Raw genomic sequence first — 13598 nt, 5'->3', positions numbered from 1 at the left:
ACAAAATTGGCGAATGTTAGAAAACAAAGCAAAATTTTCAAACAAATTCAATAAACATAGATTTAGTCTGCATCATTCCCTTTGACATGCTCTGCAATAAGCAATGGTCCACAGTTACAAAGAAGAAAAGGACTCTGGAGGGATGTGCCTGCTGTGCAGGAAAAGTGATTCTGCATTTCTGTATAATCCACAGGAATTTTTAAATAGCATGTCGATATTTAACATGTTTCTGCCTAGCCACATATTTTTTCAGATTTTATCTATTTTTTCTCAAAGTTCTTTGCCATCTTTGTAATCATCTTGTGAATATATGTATATCAAATAAAATATACAAAAATGTTCCCAGTTAAAAAATATATATCATTTCTTAAAAGATATGTCTTTTACGGAAAAATAGCAATAGGCATTAAAATGTTGAAAAATTTTATAAAATTTTATCTAGACTTTGGTACTAGAAAAAAAAATCTGACAAAGAGAAATCTATAGAAGTAATCATAGTAGCTTCACTTATAATAGAAAATAAAAGAGAAAAAAAAGTTAAAAATTAAGAAAAGAAGTGACCACATATTGGAATGTCACAAATACATCTGAGGTAATGTTTTGAAATTTTGTTACTAGGAGAAAATCTTTGCAATAGAATATTATATTTTTTAAAGCAGGATACAAAATTGTACATATAGTATAATCTAAAGTTAATGAGAAAAATTTTACTACAAAAAAACTAGTGATGGAAATTTAAAAACATGTTAATAGTGGATAACAATGTGATTGCTTTGTGGAGCATGTGTTTTTCCTGATATAGTTTCTTTTCCAAACAAGCTGCAATAGGTATGAATTATGTCTGTAGTTAGAAATATATAAGAAAAAATCAGCATCATTTTTCTGAATTGAGTTCTTGAAGAAAACTGTCATTACTTTAGACAATGAAAATTCTGAAAAACAACCTATTTTTACTAATTATCATTAGCATATTTTCTAGTTAAGTCCTTAAGTTCATATTTTTATCCTATGTCATCATATGTCCGTATAGATCAGTATTAAATATAATTTAATTCCTTTGCTTTTTGACACGTTGTAACAAACCTTTTTTAGAATACAATGTAAACTAAATTAAACATATTAATTTTACCTATTTCATGTTTAACTATCCAAAGATACTATATAAGAAAAGCATATAGTAACAGATTTTTTTAAAAGTTTGATACATGAGACATTTCTAAATCTATATGATGAATTCTTTCCTATGTCTTATTTCCCACATAAATATGAAACTATAAGTTTGCTTTAGTGAAGCTTTCTATAAATCTTGAGTTGTCACATTTCTTGGAATGTACCTAAATTGTCACACATTACTATTATTTATGTCTTGTCTTTGGCATATCATTTTATAATTTACAGTGCATTTGAACTTTAGAACTTGTATCACTTTATCCTGATGAAATAGACATTTTAATCTTTAAATTATAGATTATCAAAAACACTAAGATATTAAATGATCTCAATTGTTGCTATATCAGCCAACTTAAATTAGGTTATACTGTGGTAACTAACTACTCCAAATGTAATAGCTATAATAAGAGAGACCTATTTCTCACACAGTCTAGGGGGCTGCCCCACAGCCTCTTTCTTCCAGTAGCTGCGGCACGTGGAAAAAGGTCTTGCTCTAGCAATCAAATGCTCTGGGCCATAAGTTGAATAAATCACTTCCATTATACCTAATTGGCCAGAACCTGTCACCAAATTTCATCAAACCATAAGGGAACCAAGAAGAGAAGTCCTACTTGGTGGAGATCCGGAATGTCTGGCGAACAGCACCAGTGACGTTCACATTGACACAGGTGATAATAAAAAAGCAAATATGTGAATGAGATCTTTGGAATGCAAATTCTCCTCTGATTTATTGACTCTCTGCATTGGTGAATTACCTGATACTGTATTCCTAAAATAATGCCCTCTTGGCTATACACATTTTTCTATAGTTTTATTTTTAACGTAATTATCTGGCTTGGGTATGCTACGTGAATACTGGCTGTATGAAATGTTATATAGGGGTTAGCCCATTTTTCCCATTATCTGTGATAACGTTCCCAAAACTAAAATTCTCTGAACTTGAAAGGTAGAGAACTTATTTATGCATTTCTTTAGTGCTGTGTCTTTTCCAATCTTTAACCTTTTTTCAAGTACTTTTTATGGTACTTTGTTTATTTACATTTTGCGCTTTTTATTTGGGTCACTTTGCATAATTTATATTTTGCTAGGAAATCAACAATTTCCTTTAAACTCTAAAATTTGTTGCTACAAAGTTGGTGATATATTCCTGTACAGTTATTTTTTCCCACAAAATAACTTGTGTTTTTAAGGACACTAAGCTGTGCCGAAGAATGGTGACAAGTTAGAGGCAGAACAAACAGGAATTTTTCATCCAGAGTCCACACAATATACACCTCTGATGTGCTGGCCTCCGATAAATTCTGCCAGAAGAAATAAGCAAGATACCTTTAAAAACTTCCTTTATTGTGAGCCTTTCACTCATTATATAAATTTATAATTAAGAACAATAATTTATTTTATTATATATTAAATTATGTTTTTTGTAATCACAGTTATTTCTCTTTTATTTTGCTGAATACCTATAATTTTCATTTCTCCTGGTTTCCTCATTATAATCATGGAGGGTTTGTCTATTTTACTGATATTAAAAAAGAACTAACTCTTGCACTGAATTAATGTTTCTAACATTTGATTTTTCTTAATGTAACATTCTAACTTATTTTTGTTTTTTTCCAATTTCTTAGCCTCAGCAATAAGTTCCTTTATTTTTTGTCTTTTTGTCCGACACCGAGGGCATTTTCTTCCCAGCACCGGCTTTGTGGTCTCATGCTGTTTTTAATAGGAAAGATTCTCTTTCACAGGGTTTCCCAATAGCACATGGCTTATTGGAATTAATTAATATGACAAATCCAGTGTGATTTTTTTTTTTTAAAGATTTTTATTTTTTTCCTTTTTCTCCCCAAAGCCCCCCAGTACATAGTTGTCTATTCTTCATTGTGGGTCCTTCTGGTTGTGGCATGTGGGACGCTGCCTCAGCGTGGTCTGACGAGCAGTGCTATGTCCGCACCCAGGATTCGAACCAACGAAACACTGGGCCGCCTGCAGCGGAGCGCGCGAACTTAACCACTCGGCCACGGGGCCAGCCCCACCAGTGTGATTGTTTTAAAGAATTATTTTGACTTCCTTCTTAATACACAGTTCCTTGGAGCGGGCTTTTTGATTTCCAGACATTTGCCTGCGGTTTTATGGTTATCATATATTTACACTTTAATTGGAATGTGATCAGTGCACGTGGCCTAGACTTACTTTGATTTGTTAAAGTTCACCATATGACCAATTATATAACTGATTATAAAAAATGATCCTTGAGAAAAACATCAAAGGTGTATTCTTTAAAGAATATGAGGTTCCTTATGCATCTCTTAAATCAAATCAAATTATTTGCTTGTATCAATCTTTCATTGCCATTTGATTATTTCCAACTAGATCGATTTAATTCTGAAAGTAGGATTTCTATTTCTCTTCAGCAAGGGCACTGATTGGGGTATCTAGTCAATTACATTATCAGACTATCTACATACTTCTCTGAGATTCACCTGTGCTCAGTAATTGGGTTCTCAGTACAAGTAAACTTTAAAAATCTTTTTCACCGTTAAGTAGCCCTTTGTGTTAAGGGTTTTCTTTGTTAACAACCCAGAGCTGGGTTTTGCATTGAACTTCATCTGAAGTTCTCTTCCAAATAATGAGAGAATTGTCCCTTCACAGTTAATGCGACACTTTGTCCTCCTGGCTGACTTTATGTGAATCCTCACCTGCCGCTTACTGGCACCCCTTTCTTCCCCGACTGTGCTGAGGCACCTACCTGCCCTGCAGCTTACAAGGCACCTGCACACAGCCTATTACAGGGAAGCACACCAATGACAGCGAGAATCGTGGCCAGGAGAGGACAGAGACTGGAGAGGACTGTTTGTTTTAACCTTCTTTCTCATGAAATCATTCATGCTTCAAAGTCAACAGCGATACACTTGGCTGGAGCAGTGTCAGCAAACATATGTAATCATGCACCACTATTACTATCATTAGTCTGAGCACCCTTGAGTGTGTGTGTACTTCCTTAGAAAGGATGATAACCCATCCATTTATTAAATTTTGATAAAATGGAAAATATAAAAACCATACATTTAAAATACGTGATGAAAATAAATAAAAGTGAAAATCCTACTATTGTTTTCTTGCCATTCAATATATCAATTTTCCACCCCCGGGTGGTGCTCTTCGTCCACAAAATTGCTTTAACAATTTATGAAAGCGTGGAAACGAGTACTTCTTTCTGCAATTTTAGCAGAGTCAGCCAATGCTGACTCAAAATAGTACTGATCCTTAAAATAATGATGAATAACTTTGGAGGCAGGGCTGAAGGCAGAAAACCACTGCACCAAACTGCTGGTTAGCCAGCCAGGGGTTTCACCTCCCACATTTAGATTCTGCCTTTGTTTAGACCACCTGCAGATCACAGTGCTGGTGAGGTTAGACCAAGGCATTCTGTGAAGGAGAGTAACCCTCAGTGGTAGGCTACATCTGATGTATATTTCTTTTCTATTTATCTATTATAAAAGAAATGCCTTCACTGAAGACGACTGAGAAAATTAAAATAAACAAAGAAAGAAAAAATCATCCATAATCAAAATTAATATTTCGGTATGTACCTTCCTTTTCAGATTTTTTATTATTATCATGAGATACTTATATATTTATATGTTTTACAAAATGGTATATTCCAACACAGGTGGTTGTATCATGTGATCTTTCACAGGATAACATACAATGAGCGTCTTCGATCTTTGTTAATGATGCATGTTATCCTGGCATATGAATGTGTCATGATTTATCTAACCAATCCTCTGTGAGAAATTTAGTTGTTTCCAACTTTTTCTCTTATATTTAGTACTGCAGAAAGCATTCTTGAAAAAACATCCTTTCATAGTTGCTTGCATATGTCCTTATTATATTGATCCAGAAATATAATTTATAGCTCAAAAGTTAAGAAAAAGTTTGAGACCCTTGATATGAATTTACACCAAGACATCATGATTTTATACCCTCAATGGCATGGCCAGAAAATGCTAGTTATTCCACAACCTTACCAGTAGTACCTCTTATTAATGTGTGTAAATCTTTGCTCATCTGATAGGCAACATGGTATTTCACCTCCTTTTTTAAATTTGGATTTCTCACCAATCTGAAAAGGCTACATACTCTATGATTCCAACTATGTGACATTCTGGAAAAAGCAAAACTATGGAGACAATAAAAAGATCAATAGCTGCCAGGGGTTGGTGGGGAGGAAGGGATGAATAGGCACAGCACAGGGGATTTTTAGGGCAGTGAAGTTATTCTGTAAGATACTATAATGAGGGATACATGTCATTATACATTTGTCCAAACCCGTAGAATGCACAACATCCAGAGTGAGCCCTAATGTAAACTACGCACTTTGGGTGACGACGTGGCAGCGTGGGCTCATCCGCTGTAACAAATGTAGCCCCCTGGTGGGGATGTTGATCATGCAGGAGGCTGTGCAAGCAAGGGGGAAAGAGGGATATGGGAACTCTTTGTCCTTCCACTCAATACTGCTGTAAACACAAAGCTGCTGTAAAATATGTGTATTTTTAAAAATTTTTCATTTCTTTGGTATTAGTTGGAGATAAGGTTTTTTTTTTTTTTTTTTTTTTTTTAGAAAAAGCTTTTCTTAGCTCATTGTGCACAGACTTCTGCTAGGGAAGCTGTAAATATATATTCTAAGTAAATAGTTTTTAATTGACTAATCAGAGGTAATATCCGTCTCCTTAAAATTTTTGTCTCTAGTTTTATTACATAGGTAATCAGAGTGGAAATGTTGAGAAGGCAGTACACATGTCAGCTATGTTAAGAGCCACCAAATAGCTAATTTAAAACTGCATTGTTGCTAGGGGTTGAATTCCGTCCCCTAGAAATTAATATTTTGGATTCCTAATCCCAGCGCCTCAGAATGTGACCCTATTAGGGTCACTGCAGATATAATTGGTTAAGATGAGGTCATCAGAGTGGGCCCTAATGCAATATGACTGGGGTCCTTAAGGGGGGGAAGCTGGACCCAGAGGCATTCTCACAAGGAGAAAGCTGGGATGATGCCTCTACAAGCTACAGAATAGCAAAGACCACCAGGAACCAGTGAAGCTGGGAGAGAGGCCCGGAACAGATTCTCCCTCACAGTCTCAGGAAGGAAACAACCCTGCTGACACCTTGATCTCGGACTTCCAGCCTCCAGCACTGGGACACAGTACATTTCTGCTGGTTAAGCTGCCAGCTTCGTGATACTTTGTTACGGCAGCCCTAGGAAGCCAACGCTGTTGCTGTTTTCTTTTTAAGTTGGATGTACCATTTCAAAGGAGAATAACTGGCAAATGATAGCCGACCTTCACAGCGGGGCACGGTGGAGCTCCAGACAACGTTCCCATCCTGCAGGATGCACGCAATGGACTCCGACCCCTGGGTTTTGACAAAGCCGTCATCACAGTGAAAAGAAACTGAACTCCCAAGTAGAAACCGGTCGCCAAAACGTCGTCCATTGATGGGAATGCCAGGATCATGGCACTCGTTTTGACCAAATGCTGAAAAAGAAAATAAGCAGAATAAAAATACTTGAGTATTAATTATGTGTGTTAAAAAAGAAGGAAACAGAACCTACTTATAAAGTAATTTATTGTCCCAAATTCAGGTATGTAGTCACAGATAGATAAGTAAAGACAACAAATAACAGGATATTGATATCTAGTGAGACAGAGAGAGAGTGTGTGCATATGGACCAATAGATATCACTACCATCTATATGGCATTTTACAGTTTGAAAACACTTTTCATATGCACTAAGAAAAAGAGAGAAGACTCAGGCAGGTGGTGGAAAGGATTTTGGTTCGGTCATATCTGTGTTAGAATCCTGGCTCTTATGTTTATTATATGACCTTGGGCATATTACTCTGATGATCTGAGCCTAGCTATCTTTATTTACAGAACGAGGAGTATCAAGTGTATATCCCAGAGTTACTGTAACATTAAATGAAATAATTACTGGCATATCCTCTGCACAGTACCTAAGGGAAGTAGGCAGTCAGAAAATTATAATTTACTATTACTCATATTAACATTATTATTTGACTTTATCCCTCAATAATGCATTTAAGTAGATGTTCTTAAATATAATCTATTTTGTAAATGAGGAACCTGAGGCAAAGAAAAGTTAGCTGTCTTATTAAAATTCACTAAGTATGTATGAGTGCTGGTATTCTATTCCACAGCTCCTGATCCCAAATGCCTCACTCCTTTTTACCACACTATTTTGTTGCGTGGAGGATGGATGGATGGATGGATGGAAGGCTGGATAGTTGGAAGAGAAGATGGACAGATGGATGGATGGAAAGAAGTCAGGAAGGGAGGAAGGAAAATCAGAGAGACAGAAAAGATAAGTGAGAGGTTCAATTCTTACTATAGGAGCGACCAAGCCACTAACCTAAAAAGAGGGATGCATTTCTTAGGTTATCAGGATAATTCTGTAGGGTTTTGCTGCTGTCATCATTTCCATAGTGATTATAAACCCCTGAACTATCAGCCTTACATTCAACTTTGTATTCATGTAAATGGGGGGACCTGAGAGTGGTGTTGGTGTGGGAAACCTACTGGTATAAGTGATGTTGAACCCTCGGCCGGTGGTGGAGTGATCAGACTGAAACTCCAGGCGAACTATGTGCCCACTGCTGGCCAGCTGGGAGGGAACCTCATTGCCAGAGAAGGTGCCGAGGACGGTTATGTCAGAAATCCCGTCGTCTTTGACCGCCAGGAAGTCAAACTGAGGCTCCACATCAAAATCGTTAAAGATGAGGTGAATTCTGCTTCCTGGCTCAGAGATAATCAGCCAAACACAGTTCATGTTGTTACCGTATTCCTCTGGATAATTTGGTGACAGAATGATCCCTGATGATGCAGTAAAGTTGAAGAAACAGGAAACTGTGAAGACAACGAATATATTTTCAGACAGTTTTGGGCATATTCAAAGAACTGGGCACATGAAACCATTGCTAAGAACCTGGGAAGGGAGTCCATATTTACAATCCTGTGGAGAGTTTGGGTTGTCCTATTTTTAAACTGGCAATTCTGGACCATAGCAGTTTCTCTTCCCGAAATTGTAAATAGAATCTTTCATTATATGTAGCACAACCAGAGCCTATACATGATCAAGTGTAGGCTTGATTCAAAAATGATCCTATCAAGTTGACTGGAACTTCTGGCAAATATTAGAATTCCTAGTTATAACTTTCTGCCTTCAAAAGAGCAAAGATTCCTAGGAAAAGTATGCCTGTGTCATAGGAACAATTTCCAGAAAATAATATTGGTTCCATTCAGTCTTCTGTGATAACTTTTCACTTTATATTTCATATTTGCCCTTAAAATGAATTTTTTCAAGTTATTTAAATTTTTATTAGTTACAGGATAACAATTAATAAATTATAACTTGGAAAATCAGACCATGATCTGGGTGGATGACATAGAAATATCTTGGAAAATTTTCTTTTAAGAACATGTCTTTAAAAATAAGTTATATATACATACTTTATTTTCCTCTTTTTTGGAGAGAGCACCTGTTGAATTTATCTCCAGCGTGTGGTTTTGCTTCTTATTCCACATAATTTCATATGGATTTTCCAGCCTTTGCTATATTTGGTTACCAAAAAAAAATCCTGCTTTTAAATTGGCTACAAAGTCTTTCTTTGTACTTGTTAAAACACTGTACTTAGGAGGAGGCAGGCTGGTCTTCAGCTGAAATCAGACACCATACCACTGCCCATGCTCACAACTTGTGCTAACCTGTCACGTGCATCGTTAAGACATAAAGACCCCCATTGCCCTACTGATGTCTCATACAGTCTAGCATCCCCAGCTCTTGATGGTGGCCGTGCTGTATGTTGCGTTCTTTCCAGGGGAAAGCTCTCAGCTACATTTTATCTAGTAGACGTCACAACGACACTGATTAGTTTTAATCAAGTGAAGAAAGTGGAGAAGGCGGTGTTTGAGAAGCCCGTGCGTGTTTCTGGTCAATGAGGCATTCTGAGGGATTCTGAAACCCGCTCTCCCTGAACACACGCTCGGGTGCTCTCTCTTTCTTTCTCCCTCAAGGCAGTCCTAGGACACAGGGGCCCGGTCAAGGTGCAGTACTCACATACACAGCTGGGCTTGTTGCCAGACCACTGGTTGTTTTGCTGACACGTGATAACCCTCTCCCCAACCAGCTCGAAGGCGGCCTGGCATTCAAAGGTGAGCGTGTCTCCGTGCAGGAAGCTGCTGCCAGTCCGCTTCCCGTAGGCAGGAACACCGGGGTCCCCGCAGCCTCCCTTTTCAATTTCTGAAAATAGGAAACACAAATGAACCATTAAAAAAAATACACGAGGAACATTTTTTAACGATTTAGAAAATGAACAGGTGGTTTATGTTTGCTGGTCTAAGCATCACTTTCATGAACAGTTTCGAAAGGATGCTCAATTCATCTTAAATGTTAGATGTAAATTTAATTACAAAAGCCACAAAAAGGTGTAATTTAAGTTTGAAAGAGATTTGATTTATTGTCTTTGAAGGGATACACAGGGCTACACAGATGTGTTGACAGTGCAGAGGTTACAACTAATACATGCCTCTTCCTGACCCACACGCTTCCTGCATGTTATCCACAATTGCTACACTAAAATGTACACACCAGTTTTGTTTTAATCTGATTTTTTTTTTTTTTCACTTTTTGGTCAGAAAGATTGGTCCTGAGCTCACATCTGCTCCAATCTTCCTCTTTTTTTTTCCTCCCCAAAGCCCCAGTACCTAACCATATGTCCTAGTTTGAAGTCATTCTAGTTCTTCTATGTGGGGCACAAGCACAGCATGGCTTGATGATTGGTGCGTAGGTCCCCACGGGGGATCCGAACCGGCCAACCCCGGGCCACTGAAGTGGAGCATATGAACTTAACCACTACGCCACTGGATTGGCTCCTTAATCTATGTGTTTTTTAATGTAAACAATATAAGTGAGATTGTTCATTCCCTACTGAATATTTAAATCAACATATCCATTAGAATACCCTTTCCCTTGAATTAATGTTAAAATTCATTGTTGGAGCAAAATGAATACATTTATGGTCTTCAGATGAAAAGAAAATATGCAGAATCAAACCTCTTTTCATTAAACCATGATTATATTGAAATATGAATACACATGCACCAAAACCACATGTATTTCAAACTTCGCTCTGTCTTAAATGTTAACTATATAGAATGCATTAACTAAAATGTGTTATTTATTTATTCATACAAAGACTATGTTTTGAGGGCCAACTATGTATCAGGCCCTGTTGTAGGTAGTGAAGTTAGTGAACAAACAGGACAAAATCTTGCACTCATGGGGCTTGCATGATATAGAGGAAAACAGTAAAATTTAAAAATGTCCATGATTTCAGATGATAGGCAACTTGAAGCAAAATTAAGGAGTTCAAAGGGTTACAGAATAATGGGTGGAGGAGTAAAGAGAAAGTAAAAATACCCTGAACTAAGACTAAAATGGCCCCTTCTGGAAAGAGATCCAAGCCCAGCACGGTCAGCACCCATAGCAATCTCCACAGGGAGATTCTGGGAAGGGGAGGTCTGAGGGAAGGAAAGACCGTCCCCAGCAGCCTGTTGGGATTCTGTGCTGAGCGGTGTGGCAAGAAGGCCTTGTGGGGTGTTAGGATGAGACAGGACGTGATCTGGTACAAGCTTAAAGGATCACGCTGCAGGGCTGGGAGTGTGGAGCATGGAGAAAAGGGAGTTAATACAGGATGGTTTCTGGGCACACACCTCAAAATGCATCTATTGGGTTTTCCTTCCGAAATTCTTCATGAGCTTGCATGTTATCATCTTGTGGTGACCAGGAGGAAAATCAAATCTAGGTTTTATTAGCCACCTAACCACTTTCTCATCAAGTTCTTGTTTTTGGAACGTGTGTAGAAGTGACTCAGACTGGATTTCTGGATGGCTTTAAGGTACATGCCTACAGTGTGGGGAACACATCCATGCCCAAGGATTAATCCAGATGATGGCTTATTTCACTGGAGGGGAGAAACTACTTCCAAGTGTTTAGGAAAGGCAGAGAAGTGAAATTGGCTTATAATATCATAATGGTATTGAGACTTTCAATGTATGGGTCATCATCACTTCTGTTTTCTCATGCAGAATAACAAAAGAAAGAAAAAACAAAACAAAAACAGGCATTGGGTACAGCTTCAACATGCTCTGCTAACCTTATAGGCTATCAATTAAAGAAGATGATCCCTACAGTAACAGCTATATGGGAGCAAAAGTGTTCCTGGAAACAAGGCAGGCCAAAGAAAGCTAAGAGAACATTTTTCCTTAAGGATTGGCCTTGGCGTTCAGGTTTCGAACCTGAGTTGAACAGAGCTGGGAGTGATTTACTCGAATTTCTTGCTTGGGTTGCCTTGAACCAAGTTTCTTTCTCCAACGTAAACAAAGGCAATTCAGACCAATATCTTATAACAGAAAAGAGCTTGCATTTGGTGTGGCCTCTCAGTTGGGTAGTTGCGCAGGGTCCTTGCAAAGCTCTAAGGTCGGGAGTCAGGATGCTAGACTTGGTTTCGAATCTCCCAGTCTTTGCTGGGCCACTAGGGGCAATTTAGTTTCACAAAGCCTCAGTTTTCACAGCATCAGCTTACTACTTCCTACGTCAAAGGGCAGTCTTGAGAGGTAAACAATATAATGCACAGGAAGTACCTCGCATATTGTGCTCAAAATATTAGCCATTAGTATGATTATTAGCAAACTTTAGGCTTCTAGAAGTTTCTTTTTGTCTCTGTGATGCTAAAGTTCGTATTTCTTCTTATGGTGAAAGAAAATATGGCATTTTTGAATAATACTATTTTCCACATTAACTGAGTCAGGAAACTCCTGACTTTGCAGAGTCTTCAGGAATAAAATGGTTGTAGTTAACACACAGTGTGGGTGTAGACGAGGGTCTTTCTGCTGAGGGTCAAGAGAGTCCTATGGTCACTCATTTCCACCAAAAATGCCAATGTACCCTGATCCTGATGCAAGGCCTCTGCTGGCCTGGAGCAGAACCTGTTGTCTGATGTGGCCATTATTAGGTGTTTGACACAGACTTGTCACTGCCAAGGCAGTATGGTCCAAAATCAGTAGGTCTGTGTGAGCAAGTAGGACCTATTCTCCAGCCACATAAGAATATGAAAGTGACTCATGATGAGGCCATTAAAGCTTCATCTAGTAGAACTTTTTTTGGGGACATTCTATATTCTTGACCCCTACATCCTAATTGTCACTCTTGCCCCCAAATGATTGTGACAAATTCCACATAGATTTTGAAATTTGCCTTGGGGGTTACGTGAAATCTGCCTCTACTTCAAGTATTTTCTGAACAAGTAGAAGGAGGAGAAGATGAATAAGACAGTGTTGACACTGATATGGTAACTGCACCCAAACTCCTTCTATACACGTTGAAATGTAAGATGCTGAAGACGACCTTGAAATGTTTTCTTGGAAACAAAAACTATAGTTTGTTTTCAATTAAAAGATCGAAGCCCCTAGAGGAGAAAAAAATCTGGTCAAAATATCCCATCCAAATTATCAGACTAACAAAGGAACTTGATAGTGAAGGGCCTAAAGAAAATATTAGGTTGTGAATAGTTCCTCACTTCTTCTCCGATACTCATTTTCAGCAGCTGGGAATATCTGCACAAAAATCTACTATGGACTCAATAATGTCTCTGTTGATGTGTTTTTCTTCTTTGGTGACCTATAAAAGTACTAAATAATGGTATTTCATTTTTCATATTAATTAGTGTTTTTGAATTTTATGAAGTATTTATTTTTGAATATTTTAATAATTGATCTAAAACATTTATATTACATTGACACTATATATATATACCATTCATCTTTAATACATTTTATTTTTATTTGATATTTTATACTATGCTTATAAATATTTATGTAACAAATGAGTAACTGGATGTATTAGTTTTTCTTTTAATGTATCTGAACATTTTTTTTAAACTGGCATATCAGTATTAGTTGACATATAAACCGAAATAGTGAGATAAACAATTGAGTCTTGTCGGCAATTCCTACCTCTTGTATCCTCATGTGGTCTTTCTGGAGAGAATAAAATGTTTGTATAAAGGGGATATCACTCTTAGACCAGATACTAGGAATCACATTAGAGGAACTAGGTAAATAGATAACCATAGAGAGCTTACAGGTAGATTTCTGAGAAAAGTCATTAAAAATATTCAGATAAACCATCTGAAACTGCTAATCATTTGACAATTTTTGGTCTACAAAAGGCAATTTCATCCACCTAAATCCAAGCTTGCTGATCCATGATACCATAGCTGCTTTTTGATATTTACCACCTGGCATGGTGCATTGCATCCCTGTGAAGCTGCCTGCTAACCGAGGACTGTTATTAC

At 37.5% G+C, this 13598-nt stretch overlaps 1 protein-coding gene across 2 annotated transcripts in view; it reads right to left on the bottom strand.

Moving 5' to 3' along the window:
* Positions 1-13598, bottom strand: part of CSMD1 (CUB and Sushi multiple domains 1) — a 1831060-nt gene that overhangs the window by 376711 nt on the left and 1440751 nt on the right. For both annotated transcript variants that reach the window (XM_070598372.1, XM_070598373.1), the window contains exons 13-15: positions 9302-9484; positions 7765-8091; positions 6507-6701 (exon numbers count right to left, since the gene is read on the bottom strand). In XM_070598372.1, the coding sequence (XP_070454473.1) occupies positions 6507-6701; positions 7765-8091; positions 9302-9484 (705 nt within the window). The remainder of the gene's footprint in view (positions 1-6506; positions 6702-7764; positions 8092-9301; positions 9485-13598) is intronic.

This window comes from Equus przewalskii, chromosome 28 (genome assembly GCF_037783145.1).
Source record: "Equus przewalskii isolate Varuska chromosome 28, EquPr2, whole genome shotgun sequence".
Classification (NCBI taxonomy): Eukaryota; Metazoa; Chordata; class Mammalia; order Perissodactyla; family Equidae; genus Equus; species Equus przewalskii.
This window is presented reverse-complemented; position numbering and strand designations above follow the sequence as displayed.